At 47.2% G+C, this 16368-nt stretch overlaps 1 protein-coding gene across 1 annotated transcript in view; it reads right to left on the reverse strand.

The window, feature by feature from the left end:
• Positions 1-322: 322 nt before the first annotated feature.
• The window catches only part of LOC125372073, a gene marked incomplete at both ends in the record, with an annotated part of 35958 nt that continues 19912 nt past the window's right edge, over positions 323-16368 (reverse strand). Inside the window, 37 exons of the mRNA XM_048381009.1 lie at positions 323-649; positions 1961-2917; positions 3278-3466; positions 3773-4022; positions 4232-4269; positions 4565-4845; positions 5351-6163; positions 7705-7726; positions 7939-7959; positions 8387-8425; positions 8925-8963; positions 9232-9270; positions 9539-9577; positions 9846-9884; positions 10154-10192; positions 10459-10497; positions 10765-10803; positions 11027-11065; positions 11332-11370; positions 11639-11677; positions 11944-11982; positions 12206-12244; positions 12511-12549; positions 12817-12855; positions 13079-13117; positions 13384-13422; positions 13691-13729; positions 13996-14034; positions 14258-14296; positions 14562-14600; positions 14824-14862; positions 15129-15167; positions 15434-15472; positions 15519-15535; positions 15739-15777; positions 16001-16039; positions 16305-16343. Coding sequence (XP_048236966.1) covers positions 323-649; positions 1961-2917; positions 3278-3466; positions 3773-4022; positions 4232-4269; positions 4565-4845; positions 5351-6163; positions 7705-7726; positions 7939-7959; positions 8387-8425; positions 8925-8963; positions 9232-9270; positions 9539-9577; positions 9846-9884; positions 10154-10192; positions 10459-10497; positions 10765-10803; positions 11027-11065; positions 11332-11370; positions 11639-11677; positions 11944-11982; positions 12206-12244; positions 12511-12549; positions 12817-12855; positions 13079-13117; positions 13384-13422; positions 13691-13729; positions 13996-14034; positions 14258-14296; positions 14562-14600; positions 14824-14862; positions 15129-15167; positions 15434-15472; positions 15519-15535; positions 15739-15777; positions 16001-16039; positions 16305-16343 — 3968 coding nt within the window. The remainder of the gene's footprint in view (positions 650-1960; positions 2918-3277; positions 3467-3772; positions 4023-4231; positions 4270-4564; positions 4846-5350; positions 6164-7704; positions 7727-7938; positions 7960-8386; positions 8426-8924; positions 8964-9231; positions 9271-9538; positions 9578-9845; positions 9885-10153; positions 10193-10458; positions 10498-10764; positions 10804-11026; positions 11066-11331; positions 11371-11638; positions 11678-11943; positions 11983-12205; positions 12245-12510; positions 12550-12816; positions 12856-13078; positions 13118-13383; positions 13423-13690; positions 13730-13995; positions 14035-14257; positions 14297-14561; positions 14601-14823; positions 14863-15128; positions 15168-15433; positions 15473-15518; positions 15536-15738; positions 15778-16000; positions 16040-16304; positions 16344-16368) is intronic.

The raw sequence follows: 16368 nt of genomic DNA on the forward strand, positions 1-16368 counted from the left end.
CCTCTGCGGCCTCTGCGACCTCTGCGCTTTCTGTTGCCTCTGCGGCCTCTGCGGCCTCTGCGACCTCTGCGGCCTCTGCGGCCTCTGCGACCTCTGCGCCTTCTGCTCCCTCTGCGGCCTCTGCGACCTCTGCGGCCTCTGCGACCTCTACGGCCTCTGCGACCTCTGCGCTTTCTGTTACCTCTGCGGCCTCTGCGATCTCTGCGCTTTCTGTTACCTCTGCGGCCTCTGCGGCCTCTGCGGCCTCTGCGCCCTCTGCGGCCTCTGCGGCCTCTGCGGCCTCTGCGCCTTCTGCTCCCTCTGCGGCCTCTGCGACCTCTACGGCCTCTGCGACCTCTACGGCCTCTGCGACCTCTACGGCCTCTGCGACCTCTGCGCTTTCTGTTACCTCTGCGGCCTCTGCGACCTCTACGGCCTCTGCGCCCTCTCCTCCCTCTGCGCTTTTGGTTGCCTCTGCTGCCTCTGCGTCCTCTGCGGCCTCTGCGACCTCTGCGGCCTCTGCGGCCTCTGCGACCTCTGCGCCCTCTGCGCCTTCTGCTCCCTCTGCGGCCTCTACGACCTCTACGGCCTCTGCGACCTCTACGGCCTCTGCGACCTCTACGGCCTCTGCGACCTCTGCGCTTTCTGTTACCTCTGCGGCCTCTGCGGCCTCTGCGGCCTCTGCGGCCTCTGCGGCCTCTGCGACCTCTGCGCCTTCTGCTCCCTCTGCGGCCTCTGCGACCTCTACGGCCTCTGCGACCTCTGCGGCCTCTGCGTCCTCTGCGGCCTCTGCGACCTCTGCGCTTTCTGTTGCCTCTGCTCCCTCTGCGCCCTCTGCGGCCTCTACGGCCTCTGCGGCCTCTACGGCCTCTGCGGCCTCTGCGACCTCTGCGCTTTCTGTTACCTCTGCTACCTCTGCTACCTCTGCGCCCTCTGCGGCCTCTGCGCTTTCTGTTGCCTCTGCTCCCTCTGCGCTTTCTGTTGCCTCTGCTCCCTCTGCGCCCTCTGCGCCCTCTGCGGCCTCTACCGCCTCTGCGGCCTCTGCGGCCTCTGCGACCTCTGCGCTTTCTGTTACCTCTGCGGCCTCTGCGCCCTCTGCGGCCTCTGCGCCCTCTGCTCCCTCTGCGCTTTTGGTTGCCTCTGCTGCCTCTGCGGCCTCTGCGGCCTCTGCGGCCTCTGCGGCCTCTGCGCCCTCTGCTCCCTCTGCGCTTTCTGTTGCCTCTGCTGCCTCTGCGGCCTCTGCGGCCTCTGCGGCCTCTGCGCCCTCTGCTCCCTCTGCGCTTTCGGTTGCCTCTGCTCCCTCTGCGGCCTCTGCGGCCTCTGCGCCCTCTGCTCCCTCTGCGCTTTCTGTTGCCTCTGCTCCCTCTGCGGCCTCTGCGGCCTCTGCGGCCTCTGCGACCTCTGCGCCCTCTGCGCTTTCTGTTGTCTCTGCTCCCTCTGCGGCCTCTGCGGCCTCTGCTCCCTCTGCGCTTTCTGTTGCCTCTACTCCCTCTGCGGCCTCTGCGGCCTCTGCTCCCTCTGCGCTTTCTGTTGCCTCTGCGGCCTCTGCGGCCTCTGCGGCCTCTGCGCCCTCTGCTCCCTCTGCGCTTTCTGTTGCCTCTGCTCCCTCTGCGGCCTCTGCGGCCTCTGCGCCCTCTGCGCCCTCTGCGCCCTCTGCTCCCTCTGCGCTTTCTGTTGCCTCTGCGGCCTCTGCGGCCTCTGCGCCCTCTGCGACCTCTGCGCCCTCTGCGACCTCTGCGGCCTCTGCTCCCTCTGCGCTTTCTGTTGCCTCTACTCCCTCTGCGGCCTCTGCGGCCTCTGCTCCCTCTGCGCTTTCTGTTGCCTCTACTCCCTCTGCGGCCTCTGCGGCCTCTGCGGCCTCTGCGGCCTCTGCGCCCTCTGCTCCCTCTGCGCTTTCTGTTGCCTCTGCTCCCTCTGCGGCCTCTGCGGCCTCTGCGGCCTCTGCGGCCTCTTCCGCCTCTGCGGCCTCTGCGACCTCTGCGCCCTCTGCTCCCTCTGCGCTTTCTGTTGCCTCTGCTCCCTCTGCGGCCTCTGCGGCCTCTGCGGCCTCTGCGGCCTCTTCCGCCTCTGCGGCCTCTGCGACCTCTGCGCCCTCTGCTCCCTCTACGCTTTCTGTTGCCTCTGCTCCCTCTGCGGCCTCTGCCCCCTCTGCGGCCTCTGCGGCCTCTGCTCCCTCTGCGGCCTCTGCGGCCTCTTCGGCCTCTGCCCCCTCTGCGCCCTCTGCTCCCTCTACGCTTTCTGTTGCCTCTGCTCCCTCTGCGGCCTCTGCGGCCTCTGCGGCCTCTGCGGCCTCTGCGGCCTCTGCGCCCTCTGCTCCCTCTACGCTTTCTGTTGCCTCTGCTCCCTCTGCGGCCTCTGCGGCCTCTGCGGCCTCTGCGGCCTCTGCGCCCTCTGCTCCCTCTACGCTTTCTGTTGCCTCTGCTCCCTCTGCGGCCTCTGCGGCCTCTGCGGCCTCTGCGCCCTCTGCTCCCTCTACGCTTTCTGTTGCCTCTGCTCCCTCTGCGGCCTCTGCGGCCTCTGCGGCCTCTGCGGCCTCTGCGCCCTCTGCTCCCTCTACGCTTTCTGTTGCCTCTGCTCCCTCTGCGGCCTCTGCGGCCTCTGCGGCCTCTGCGGCCTCTGCGGCCTCTGCCCCCTCTGCGGCCTCTGCGCCCTCTGCGCCCTCTGCTCCCTCTACGCTTTCTGTTGCCTCTGCTCCCTCTGCGGCCTCTGCGGCCTCTGCGGCCTCTGCGGCCTCTGCGGCCTCTGCGGCCTCTGCCCCCTCTGCGGCCTCTGCGGCCTCTGCGCCCTCTGCTCCCTCTACGCTTTCTGTTGCCTCTGCTCCCTCTGCGGCCTCTGCGGCCTCTGCGGCCTCTGCGGCCTCTGCCCCCTCTGCGGCCTCTGCGCCCTCTGCGCCCTCTGCTCCCTCTACGCTTTCTGTTGCCTCTGCTCCCTCTGCGGCCTCTGCGGCCTCTGCCACCTCTGCGGCCTCTGCGGCCTCTGCTCCCTCTGCGGCCTCTGCGGCCTCTGCGGCCTCTGCGCCCTCTGCCCCCTCTGCGGCCTCTGCGGCCTCTGCGCCCTCTGCTCCCTCTACGCTTTCTGTTGCCTCTGCGGCCTCTGCGGCCTCTGCGGCCTCTGCGACCTCTGCCCCCTCTGCGGCCTCTGCGGCCTCTGCGCCCTCTGCGACCTCTGCGCTTTCTGTTGCCTCTGCTCCCTCTGCGGCCTCTGCTGCCTTTGCGGCCTCTGCGGCCTCTTCCGCCTCTGCGGCCTCTGCGACCTCTGCGCCCTCTGCTCCCTCTGCGCTTTCTGCTGCCTCTGCGGCCTCTGCGGCCTCTGCGCCCTCTGCTCCCTCTACGCTTTCTGTTGCCTCTGCTCCCTCTGCGGCCTCTGCGGCCTCTGCGGCCTCTGCGGCCTCTGCGGCCTCTGCCCCCTCTGCGGCCTCTGCGGCCTCTGCGGCCTCTGCTCCCTCTACGCTTTCTGTTGCCTCTGCTCCCTCTGCGGCCTCTGCGGCCTCTGCGGCCTCTGCCCCCTCTGCGGCCTCTGCGGCCTCTGCCCCCTCTGCGGCCTCTGCGGCCTCTGCGCCCTCTGCTCCCTCTACGCTTTCTGTTGCCTCTGCTCCCTCTGCGGCCTCTGCGGCCTCTGCGGCCTCTGCCCCCTCTGCGGCCTCTGCGCCCTCTGCGCCCTCTGCTCCCTCTACGCTTTCTGTTGCCTCTGCTCCCTCTGCGGCCTCTGCGGCCTCTGCGGCCTCTGCGACCTCTGCGCCCTCTGCTCCCTCTGCGCTTTCTGCTGCCTCTGCGGCCTCTGCGGCCTCTGCGGCCTCTGCTCCCTCTGCGCTTTCTGTTGCCTCTGCTCCCTCTGCGGCCTCTGCGGCCTCTGCGACCTCTACTGCCTCTGCGACCTCTGCGCTTTCTGTTACCTCTGCGCCCTCTGCGCCCTCTGCGCCCTCTGCGGCCTCTGCGGCCTCTGCGCCCTCTGCTCCCTCTGCGTTTTCTGTTGCCTCTGCGGCCTCTGCGGCCTCTGCGCTTTCTGTTGCCTCTGCTCCCTCTGCGGCCTCTGCGACCTTTGCGCTTTATGTTGCCTCTGCTACCTCTGCGCCCTCTGCGGCCTCTACGGCCTCTGCGACCTCTTCGCTTTCTGTTACCTCTGCTACCTCTGCGACCTCTGCGGCCTCTGCGGCCTCTGCGACCTCTGCGCTTTCTGTTGCCTCTGCTCCCTCTGCGGCCTCTGCGGCCTCTGCGCCCTCTGCTCCCTCTGCGCTTTCTGTTGCCTCTGCTACCTCTGCGCCCTCTGCGCCCTCTGCGCCCTCTGCGACCTCTGCGCTTTCTGTTACCTCTGCTACCTCTGCGGCCTCTGCGGCCTCTGCGCTTTCTATTGCCTCTGCTCCCTCTGCGGCCTCTGCGACCTTTGCGCTTTCTGTTGCCTCTGCTACCTCTGCGCCCTCTGCGCCCTCTGCGGCCTCTGCTACCTCTGCGACCTCTGCGGCCTCTGCGGCCTCTGCGCTTTCTGTTGCCTCTGCTCCCTCTGCGCCCTCTGCGCCCTCTGCGGCCTCTGCGGCCTCTGCGGCCTCTGCGGCCTCTACGACCTCTGCGCTTTCTGTTGCCTCTGCTACCTCTGCGCCCTCTGCGCCCTCTGCGGCCTCTACGGCCTCTGCGGCCTCTGCGACCTCCGCGCTTTCTGTTGCCTCTGCTCCCTCTGCGGCCTCTGCGACCTTTGCGCTTTCTGTTGCCTCTGCTACCTCTGCGCCCTCTGCGCCCTCTGCGGCCTCTACGGCCTCTGCGGCCTCTGCGGCCTCTGCGACCTTTGCGCTTTCTGTTGCCTCTGCTACCTCTGCGCCCTCTGCGGCCTCTACGGCCTCTGCTACCTCTGCGACCTCTGCGGCCTCTGCGGCCTCTGCGCTTTCTGTTGCCTCTGCTCCCTCTGCGGCCTCTGCGACCTTTGCGCTTTCTGTTGCCTCTGCTACCTCTGCGCCCTCTGCGCCCTCTGCGCCCTCTGCGGCCTCTACGGCCTCTGCGGCCTCTGCGGCCTCTGCGACCTCTGCGCTTTCTGTTACCTCTGCTACCTCTGCGACCTCTGCGGCCTCTGCGGCCTCTGCGACCTCTGCCCTTTCTGTTGCCTCTGCTCCCTCTGCGCCCTTTGCGGCCTCTGCGGCCTCTGCGACCTCTGCGCTTTCTGATACCTCTGCTACCTCTGCGCCCTCTGCGGCCTCTGCGGCCTCTGCGCCCTCTGCTCCCTCTGCGCTTCCGGTTGCCTCTGCTCCCTCTGCGGCCTCTGCGACCTCTGCGCTTTCTGTTGCCTCTGCTCCCTCTGCGCCCTCTGCGCCCTCTGCGGCCTCTACGGCCTCTGCGCCCTCTGCTCCCTCTGCGGCCTCTGCGGCCTCTGCGACCTCTGCGCTTTCTGTTGCCTCTGCTCCCTCTGCGCCCTCTGCGCCCTCTGCGACCTCTGCGGCCTCTGCTCCCTCTGCGGCCTCTGCGACCTTTACGGCCTCTGCGACCTCTGCGCTTTGTGTTACCTCTGCGCCCTCTGCGGCCTCTGCGGCCTCTGCGACCTCTGCTCCCTCTGCGGCCTCTGCGACCTCTGCGACCTCTGCGACCTCTGCGCTTTCTGTTACCTCTGCGACCTCTGCGCTTTCTGCTACCTCTGCGGCCTCTGCGACCTCTGCGACCTCTGCGGCCTCTACGGCCTCTGCGACCTCTGCGCTTTCTGCTCCCTCTGCTCCCTCTGCGGCCTCTGCGGCCTCTGCGGCCTCTGCGACCTCTGCGCTTTCTGTTGCCTCTGCTCCCTCTGCGCCCTCTGCGCCCTCTGCGGCCTCTGCGGCCTCTGCGACCTCTGCGCTTTCTGCTCCCTCTGCGGCCTCTGCGACCTTTACGGCCTCTGCGACCTCTGCGCTTTGTGTTACCTCTGCGCCCTCTGCGGCCTCTGCGACCTCTGCTCCCTCTGCGGCCTCTGCGACCTCTGCGACCTCTGCGACCTCTGCGACCTCTGCGCTTTCTGTTACCTCTGCGACCTCTGCGCTTTCTGCTACCTCTGCGGCCTCTGCGACCTCTGCGGCCTCTACGGCCTCTGCGACCTCTGCGCTTTCTGCTCCCTCTGCTCCCTCTGCGGCCTCTGCGGCCTCTGCGACCTCTGCGCTTTCTGTTACCTCTGCGACCTCTGCGACCTCTGCCTCTCGTTCTCCTTCCTCCTCTTCCTCTTCTTCTCCCGAAAAACTCTGTTGCAGTCAATTAGTGATTTCATTGCTGGAAGCTCATCCATTCTATATTTAATATTATTAGAAGCGAGCACTCGTTCTTCAAACACTCAGTAACATTCACATGTTTCTTTTTATCATTTTAATTTTAAATTGTTAAAAACACTTTTGCAATACCACTGTAGTTGTTATACACAAGGAGTACCTATACTTCTGAATTAATTCGACATGATGCGAAGACCTCATGCATCCGCCACTTCTTTGGATGTTGCCGGGATGTCAGGTGCATTTATGGAGGGGAGATTATATATGATCCCCTTAAGAAGGGTTCTAAATGGAAACCAAAAAGTCAATCAAAGTTTATTTTAAATACACAAGTGCAATTACAAGGGACATTAGTTATACGTACCATTCAATTGTACTAAGCGTTTAGTTCGCTTTAAACAGAGGTACTGCGTAGTAAGGTTATAACAGGAGGTAGGCCGTTTGCTCTCATGAACCGAAGAACCGAAGATGTCTGTATTCGCATCCCAGCGTGTACTAATTATCTGCGTAAATCGTTTACAAGAAAATTGCAGTCAGTGTCCTTACATGTTTTGATAAACGTTAGTGAGTGAATTGGGTTTAACATTCCAGTTATATCATGGCTTGCCAGCTCATGTTGGAGAAAGTCTCGGACGTTTACCACTTCGGTGAAAATCACTAGTACAGGTATGGTGCTGACAAATATAGAAACATTATTTGGGCGAACCGGGATTCAAACCCTTAACCATAGGTTTCTGGCGCGCCCAAGTGACACAACTCTGCACAGTGAATAGCGGCGCCTTAAGGTGGCTAGGCCACCCGTGCCCCTTCTATAAATGCAAAAAATTTCAAAAAATTGTTTTATGGGAAAAAACCCAGTTGCGCTTCATGCGCACTGCCCGGTTACACCTCATGGCGGGAATCAATACGTCACTTAAAAGATATGACGTAACGGTGACGTCATCCACGTTAGCGTCATCCACGTCAGCTTTCTGATTAACGCGCATCTCCGCCTGGATAGCCGCCCGCTCCGGACGTGTTTTGCCCTGTCTCATTTTAGCAACTTAAAACCACCTCCTCCCAAGCCTCCTCCTCTCTATCTCGCTATTTAGGTTCCTTTTTCTTAGTCATGTGCGTGTATGCGTTGTTTCCCCCACCTTTGTGGCTTATTTCATACAATTTCGGATTGATGAATTGTACGCTTAGGTGTATATACCTTGTAATAAATTTGTCCGCCTTTTGTGCGGGCCTAAACAACAATTTTCAGTGTCTGTAATTTTTGCCACAAATGAACTGGACGTTCTCGGGTCTAAGGGTTTTTGAGTATAAAAAACGTTATTAAGTAGTAAAGGCAAAAATATCGCTAGTTAACCTGTCATCGACATATTTGTAACGTCCAGTGAAAAGTAGCAACAGATCAATGGTATCATTAAGCATCAAGTGTCACATCCATAGAGAATCTCCCCATTACCATGACCATGCAATAGTGTAGGCCTTCCAAACTGGCATGCAACGCAATTCAGAATCACTCACCAAACCAGGTTTTAATCTTCCTCTTAGCTGAATTCGAAGAAACGGTTTATTTTTACCACCGAAACAAAGAGCAATTGATCGAGTTTCTTAACATTCACATGTTACACTAGACACATATTTACATGCCATCAGTTGTTGCATTACCATCTCATGTTCTTTCGTTATCACATTGTATCTTGCAATAATTATTACTGGAGTTACTTCAATAGTACTGTCTTCAATAATGAAATAAAACTCACAGCGCCTGCCTTTACGTCGACCTGGCAGCGGCATATGTAACAATAAGTACCATCATGCTGATTATATATAATATCAGAGTGATAACTCCACTTTACCAATTTCTTGTAGTGACCCATCGGGTATTATCTAATGGGTTGTCTTTGAGCGTTTATTTCATGCATTATATTATAGGTATTATCATCATAAATACTTATTACGGAAGAACTTGAGTTTGATACGACATTTTTTATTTTAATCTCCAAAGATAAAATTTCAAATCAATTTCTTCTCTACTGTTCACATTCTTCTCAACACATTCACAATACTTTTTCACCTCCTTTCACCAATTTTTGTCACGGCCTTTCACCTTTTTGTATTTAAAGGTATTACGCAAAACAAGAAACAGACTTAAAACAGTTATGCTTCTTTTCATCCATGCAATAACGATCATGCAATACTTTGACTTACGTCGACGTTTCTTGCCTCGTTCTCGTCGACGTTTTCCTCCTGTTATGAAGGTATATTTTACAAAACAAATACTACATTTATTCATGTTCTAAGTTGCATCGCGCTTAAGATTCGTTACGCAGGTATTGATTGCTTATTTCTAAAATAACCCTATGTTTTGCTCATGTAACATTAATTCTAAGGAAACCTTCAAAGGTCGTTTTACGGCAGCCAAAACATTAATTTCTTAAATATTAGAACACCAGAGTTTTCGCATGCATTTAAGACATTCACTTGACACATATCCACGTTTCCTGCCACGGCTTCGTCCACGCTTTCCTCCTTTAATAAGAGTTACCAGTATTGATTGAGATAACGTTTACTTAAAGCTACATCAGTATTTATACCAAACAGTAAACAAACGAAATGTATTCATTCCGTTTTACAATCATGTTTGCATGTCTAGATTAAAACATAAAATACAAGATCTTCTGTATTCTGGCACGCAATCTAGTACATTTATACTTTCACATGCTTAAAAGACATAATTTTGACTCACGTCCACGTTTCTTGCCACGACTTCGCCTACGCTTTCCTCCTATTATGAAAGGTATATGTTCTCGAATTATTCATAATTTTTCATTTCATAATAGATGATACCTTTCACCATTCCATGCATATTCCAGGGTTAAAATCAGTGCTTCACAGAACGTTATATAGGTGTTGTTTTAAATGATTCAAAGGTCAGTTCCTTTTCCTTTTTCATCAAGGAATACATTAGTAAAACATTCTTCTGACCATCATCCTCACACGTAGTCTAGAAAACTAAAATCTCCACATGCGTATAAGACATAATCTTGACTCACGTCCACGTTTCTTGCCACGACTTCGCCTACGCTTTCCTCCTATTATGAAAGGTATATGTTCTCGAATTATTCATAATTTTTCATTTCATAATAGATGATACCTTTCACCATTCCATGCATATTCCAGGGTTAAAATCAGTGCTTCACAGAACGTTATATAGGTGTTGTTTTAAATGATTCAAAGGTCAGTTCCTTTTCCTTTTTCATCAAGGAATACATTAGTAAAACATTCTTCTGACCATCATCCTCACACGTAGTCTAGAAAACTAAAATCTCCACATGCGTATAAGACATAATCTTGACTCACGTCCACGTTTCTTGCCACGACTTCGCCTACGCTTTCCTCCTATTATGAAAGGTATATGTTCTCGAATTATTCATAATTTTTCATTTCATAATAGATGATACCTTTCACCATTCCATGCATATTCTAGGGTTAAAATCAGTGCTTCACAGAACGTTATATAGGTGTTGTTTTAAATGATTCAAAGGTCAGTTCCTTTTCCTTTTTCATCAAGGAATACATTAGTAAAACATTCTTCTGACCATCATCCTCACACGTAGTCTAGAAAACTAAAATCTCCACATGCGTATAAGACATAATCTTGACTCACGTCCACGTTTCTTGCCACGACTTCGCCTACGCTTTCCTCCTATTATGAAAGGTATATGTTCTCGAATTATTCATAATTGTTTCATTCCATAATAGATGATACCTTTCACCATTCCATGCATATTCAAGGGTTAACTTCAGTTCTTTAGAGAACGTTTCATAAAGTTTTAAAAAAATGATTCAAAGGTCAGTTCCTTTTCCTTTTTCATCAAGGAATACATTAGTAAAACATTCTTCTGGCCATCATCCACACACGTAGTGTAGAAAACTAAAATCTCCACATGCGTATAAGACATAAGTTTGACTCACGTCCACGTTTCTTGCCACGACTTCGCCTACGCTTTCCTCCTATTATGAAAGGTATATGTTCTCGAATTATTCATAATTGTTTCATTTCATAATAGATGATACCTTTCACCATTCCATGCATATTCCATGGTTAACTTCAGTTCTTCAGAGAACTTTTTATAGAAATTTAAATGAATGTTTCAAAAGTGAGTTCGTATTTCTTTTTCATTAAGGAATTAAATGAATATATCTTCTGACCATTATCCTTACACGCAGTCTAGAAAATTAAAATCTTCACATGCGTATAAGACATAATCTTGACTCACGTCCACGTTTCTTGCCACGACTTCGCCTACGCTTTCCTCCTATTATGAAAGGTATATGTTCTCGAATTATTCATAATTGTTTCATTTCATAATATATGATACCTTTCACCATTCCATGCATATTCCAGGGTTAAAATCAGTTCTTCAGAGAACGTTATATAGGGTGTTTTTTTAAATGATTCAAAGGTCAGTTCCTATTCCTTTTTCATCAAGGAATATAGTAAAACATTCTTCTGACCAATATCCTCACACGCAGCCTAGAAAATTAAAATCTTCACATGCGTATTAGACATAATCTTGACTCACGTCCACGTTTCTTTCCACGACTTCGCCTACGCTTTCCTCCTATCATGAAAGGTATATGTTGTCGAATTATTCATAATTATTTCATTTTATAATATATGATACCTTTCACCATTCCATGCATATTCCAGGGTTAACTTCAGTTCTTCAGAGAACATTTTATAGAGATTTAAAAGAATGTTTCAAAAGTTAGTTCGTATTTCTTTTAAACGTAGTGTAGAAAACTAAAATCTTTACATGCGTATTAGACATAATCTTGACTCACGTCCACGTTTCTTTCCACGACTTCGCCTACGCTTTCCTCCTATTTTTAAAGATATATGTTCTCGAATTATTCATAATTGTTTCTTTTCATAATATATGATACCTTTCACCATTCCATGCATATTCCAGGGTTAAATTCATTTCTTTGGAAAACATTTGATAGACTTTCAAAAAAATGATTCAAAGGTCCGTTCATATTCCTTTTTCATCAAGGAATATAGTTAAGCATTCATGTGACCATTATTCTTACACGTAGTCTAGAAAATTAAAATCTTCACATGCGTATAAGACATAATCTTGACTCACGTCCACGTTTCTTGCCACGACTTCGCCTACGCTTTCCTCCTATTATGAAAGGTATATGTTCTCGAATTATTCATAATTGTTTCATTTCATAATAGATGATACCTTTCACCATTCCATGCATATTCCAGGGTTAAAATAAGTTCTTCAGAGAACATTTTATAGAGATTTAAATGAATGTTTCAAAAGTGAGTTCGTATTTCTTTTTCATTAAGGAATAAAAAATGAATATATCTTCTGACCATTATCCTTACACGCAGTCTAGAAAATTAAAATCTTCACATGCGTATAAGACATAATCTTGACTCACGTCCACGTTTCTTGCCACGACTTCGCCTACGCTTTCCTCCTATTATAAAAGGTATATGATCTCGAATTGTTCATAATTGTTTCATTTCATAATATATGATACCTTTCACCATTCCATGCATATTCTAGGGTTAACTTCAGTTGTTTAGAGAACGTTTCATAAAGTTTTTAAAAAATGATTAAAAAATCAGTTCGTATTCCTTTTTCATCAAGGAATATAGTAAAACATTCTTCTGGCCATTATCCTCACACGCAGACCAGAAAACTAAAATCTTCACATGCGTATAAGACATAATTTTGACTCACGTCCACGTTTCTTGCCACGACTTCGCCTACGCTTTCCTCCTATTATGAAAGGTATATGTTCTCGAATTATTCATAATTGTTTCATTTCATAATAGATGATAGCTTTCACCATTCCATGCATATTCCAGGGTTAACTTCAGTTTTTCAGAGAACATTTTATAGTGATTTAAATGAATGTTTCAAAAGTTAGTTCGTATTTCTTTTAAACGTAGTCTAGAAAATTAAAATCTTCACATGCGTATAAGACATAATTTTGACTCACGTCCACGTTTCTTGCCACGACTTCGCCTACGCTTTCCTCCTATTATGAAAGGTATATGTTCTCGAATTATTCATAATTGTTTCATTTCATAATAGATGATACCTTTCACCATTCCATGCATATTCCATGGTTAACTTCAGTTCTTCAGAGAACTTTTTATAGAAATTTAAATGAATGTTTCAAAAGTGAGTTCGTATTTCTTTTTCATTAAGGAATTAAATGAATATATCTTCTGACCATTATCCTTACACGCAGTCTAGAAAATTAAAATCTTCACATGCGTATAAGACATAATCTTGACTCACGTCCACGTTTCTTGCCACGACTTCGCCTACGCTTTCCTCCTATTATGAAAGGTATATGTTCTCGAATTATTCATAATTGTTTCATTTCATAATATATGATACCTTTCACCATTCCATGCATATTCCAGGGTTAAAATCAGTTCTTCAGAGAACGTTATATAGGGTGTTTTTTTAAATGATTCAAAGGTCAGTTCCTATTCCTTTTTCATCAAGGAATATAGTAAAACATTCTTCTGACCAATATCCTCACACGCAGCCTAGAAAATTAAAATCTTCACATGCGTATTAGACATAATCTTGACTCACGTCCACGTTTCTTTCCACGACTTCGCCTACGCTTTCCTCCTATCATGAAAGGTATATGTTGTCGAATTATTCATAATTATTTCATTTTATAATAGATGATACCTTTCACCATTCCATGCATATTCCAGGGTTAACTTCAGTTCTTCAGAGAACATTTTATAGAGATTTAAAAGAATGTTTCAAAAGTTAGTTCGTATTTCTTTTAAACGTAGTGTAGAAAACTAAAATCTTTACATGCGTATTAGACATAATCTTGACTCACGTCCACGTTTCTTTCCACGACTTCGCCTACGCTTTCCTCCTATTTTTAAAGATATATGTTCTCGAATTATTCATAATTGTTTCTTTTCATAATATATGATACCTTTCACCATTCCATGCATATTCCAGGGTTAAATTCATTTCTTTGGAAAACATTTGATAGACTTTCAAAAAAATGATTCAAAGGTCCGTTCATATTCCTTTTTCATCAAGGAATATAGTTAAGCATTCATGTGACCATTATTCTTACACGTAGTCTAGAAAATTAAAATCTTCACATGCGTATAAGACATAATCTTGACTCACGTCCACGTTTCTTGCCACGACTTCGCCTACGCTTTCCTCCTATTATGAAAGGTATATGTTCTCGAATTATTCATAATTGTTTCATTTCATAATAGATGATACCTTTCACCATTCCATGCATATTCCAGGGTTAAAATAAGTTCTTCAGAGAACATTTTATAGAGATTTAAATGAATGTTTCAAAAGTGAGTTCGTATTTCTTTTTCATTAAGGAATAAAAAATGAATATATCTTCTGACCATTATCCTTACACGCAGTCTAGAAAATTAAAATCTTCACATGCGTATAAGACATAATCTTGACTCACGTCCACGTTTCTTGCCACGACTTCGCCTACGCTTTCCTCCTATTATAAAAGGTATATGATCTCGAATTGTTCATAATTGTTTCATTTCATAATATATGATACCTTTCACCATTCCATGCATATTCTAGGGTTAACTTCAGTTGTTTAGAGAACGTTTCATAAAGTTTTTAAAAAATGATTAAAAAATCAGTTCGTATTCCTTTTTCATCAAGGAATATAGTAAAACATTCTTCTGGCCATTATCCTCACACGCAGACCAGAAAACTAAAATCTTCACATGCGTATAAGACATAATTTTGACTCACGTCCACGTTTCTTGCCACGACTTCGCCTACGCTTTCCTCCTATTATGAAAGGTATATGTTCTCGAATTATTCATAATTGTTTCATTTCATAATAGATGATAGCTTTCACCATTCCATGCATATTCCAGGGTTAACTTCAGTTTTTCAGAGAACATTTTATAGTGATTTAAATGAATGTTTCAAAAGTTAGTTCGTATTTCTTTTAAACGTAGTCTAGAAAATTAAAATCTTCACATGCGTATAAGACATAATTTTGACTCACGTCCACGTTTCTTGCCACGACTTCGCCTACGCTTTCCTCCTATTATGAAAGGTATATGTTCTCGAATTATTCATAATTGTTTCATTTAATAATAGATGATACCTTTCACCATTCCATGCATAGTCTAGTGTTAACTTCAGTTGTTTAGAGAACGTTTCATTAAGTTATAAAAAATGATTAAAAAATCAGTTCGTATTCCTTTTTCATCAAGGAATATAGTAAAACATTCTTCTGGCTATTATCCTCACACGCAGACCAGGAAACTAAAATCTTCACATGCGTATAAGACATAATCTTGACTCACGTCCACGTTTCTTGCCACGACTTCGCCTACGCTTTCCTCCTATTTTGAAAGGTATATGTTCTCGAATTATTCATAATTTTTTCATTTCATAATATATGATACCTTTCACCATTCCATGCTTATTCCAGGGTTAACTTCAGTTCTTCAGAGAACGTTTTATAGTGATTTAAATGAATGTTTCAAAAGTTAGTTCGTATTTCTTTTAAACGTAGTCTAGAAAACTAAAATCTTCACATGCGTATAAGACATAATGTTGACTTACGTCCACGTTTCTTGCCACGACTTCGCCTACGCTTTCCTCCTATTTTGAAAGATATATGTTCTCGAATTATTCATAATTGTTTCATTTCAAAATAGATGATACCTTTTACCATTCCATGCATATTCCAGGGTTAACTTCAGTTCTTCAGAGAACGTTTCATAGAGTTTTAAAAGAATGATTCAAAGGTTAGTTCGTATTCCTTTTTCATCAAGGAATAAATTATGTTTTTCTTCTGACCATTATCTTTACACGCAATCTAGAAAACTAAAATCTTCACATGCGTATAAGACATAATCTTGACTCACGTCCACGTTTCTTGCCACGACTTCGCCTACGCTTTCCTCCTATTTTGAAAGATATATGTTCTCGAATTATTCATAATTGTTTCATTTCAAAATAGATGATACCTTTTACCATTCCATGCATATTCCAGGGTTAACTTCAGTTCTTTAAAAAACGTTTTATACGCTTTTAAAAAACTGATTCAAAGGTAAGTTCGTATTTCTTTCTCATCAAGGAATAAAATATTTGTTTCTTTTGACCATTATCCTTACACGCAGTCTAGAACACTAAAATATTCACATGCGTATAAGACATAATCTTGACTCACGTCCACGTTTCTTGCCACGACTTCGCCTACGTTTTCCTCCTATTTTGAAAGGTATATGTTCTCGAATTATTCATAATTTTTTCACTTCATAATAGATGATACCTTTCACCATTCCATGCATATTCCAGGGTTAACTTCAGTTCTTCAGAGAACGTTTCATAGAGTTTTAAAAGAATGATTCAAAGGTTAGTTCGTATTCCTTTTTCATCAAGGAATAAATTATGTTTTTCTTCTGACCATTATCTTTACACGCAATCTAGAAAACTAAAATCTTAACATGCGTATAAGACATAATTTTGACTCACGTCCACGTTTCTTGCCACGACTTCGCCTACGCTTTCCTCCTATTATGAAAGGTATATGTTCTCGAATTATTCATAATTGTTTCATTTCATAATAGATGATAGCTTTCACCATTCCATGCATATTCCAGGGTTAACTTCAGTTTTTCAGAGAACATTTTATAGTGATTTAAATGAATGTTTCAAAAGTTAGTTCGTATTTCTTTTAAACGTAGTCTAGAAAATTAAAATCTTCACATGCGTATAAGACATAATTTTGACTCACGTCCACGTTTCTTGCCACGACTTCGCCTACGCTTTCCTCCTATTATGAAAGGTATATGTTCTCGAATTATTCATAATTGTTTCATTTAATAATAGATGATACCTTTCACCATTCCATGCATAGTCTAGTGTTAACTTCAGTTGTTTAGAGAACGTTTCATTAAGTTATAAAAAATGATTAAAAAATCAGTTCGTATTCCTTTTTCATCAAGGAATATAGTAAAACATTCTTCTGGCTATTATCCTCACACGCAGACCAGGAAACTAAAATCTTCACATGCGTATAAGACATAATCTTGACTCACGTCCACGTTTCTTGCCACGACTTCGCCTACGCTTTCCTCCTATTTTGAAAGGTATATGTTCTCG

This window comes from Haliotis rufescens, unplaced genomic scaffold (genome assembly GCF_023055435.1).
Source record: "Haliotis rufescens isolate VD_foot unplaced genomic scaffold, xgHalRufe1.0.p SCAF_341, whole genome shotgun sequence".
Taxonomy (NCBI): domain Eukaryota; kingdom Metazoa; phylum Mollusca; class Gastropoda; order Lepetellida; family Haliotidae; genus Haliotis; species Haliotis rufescens.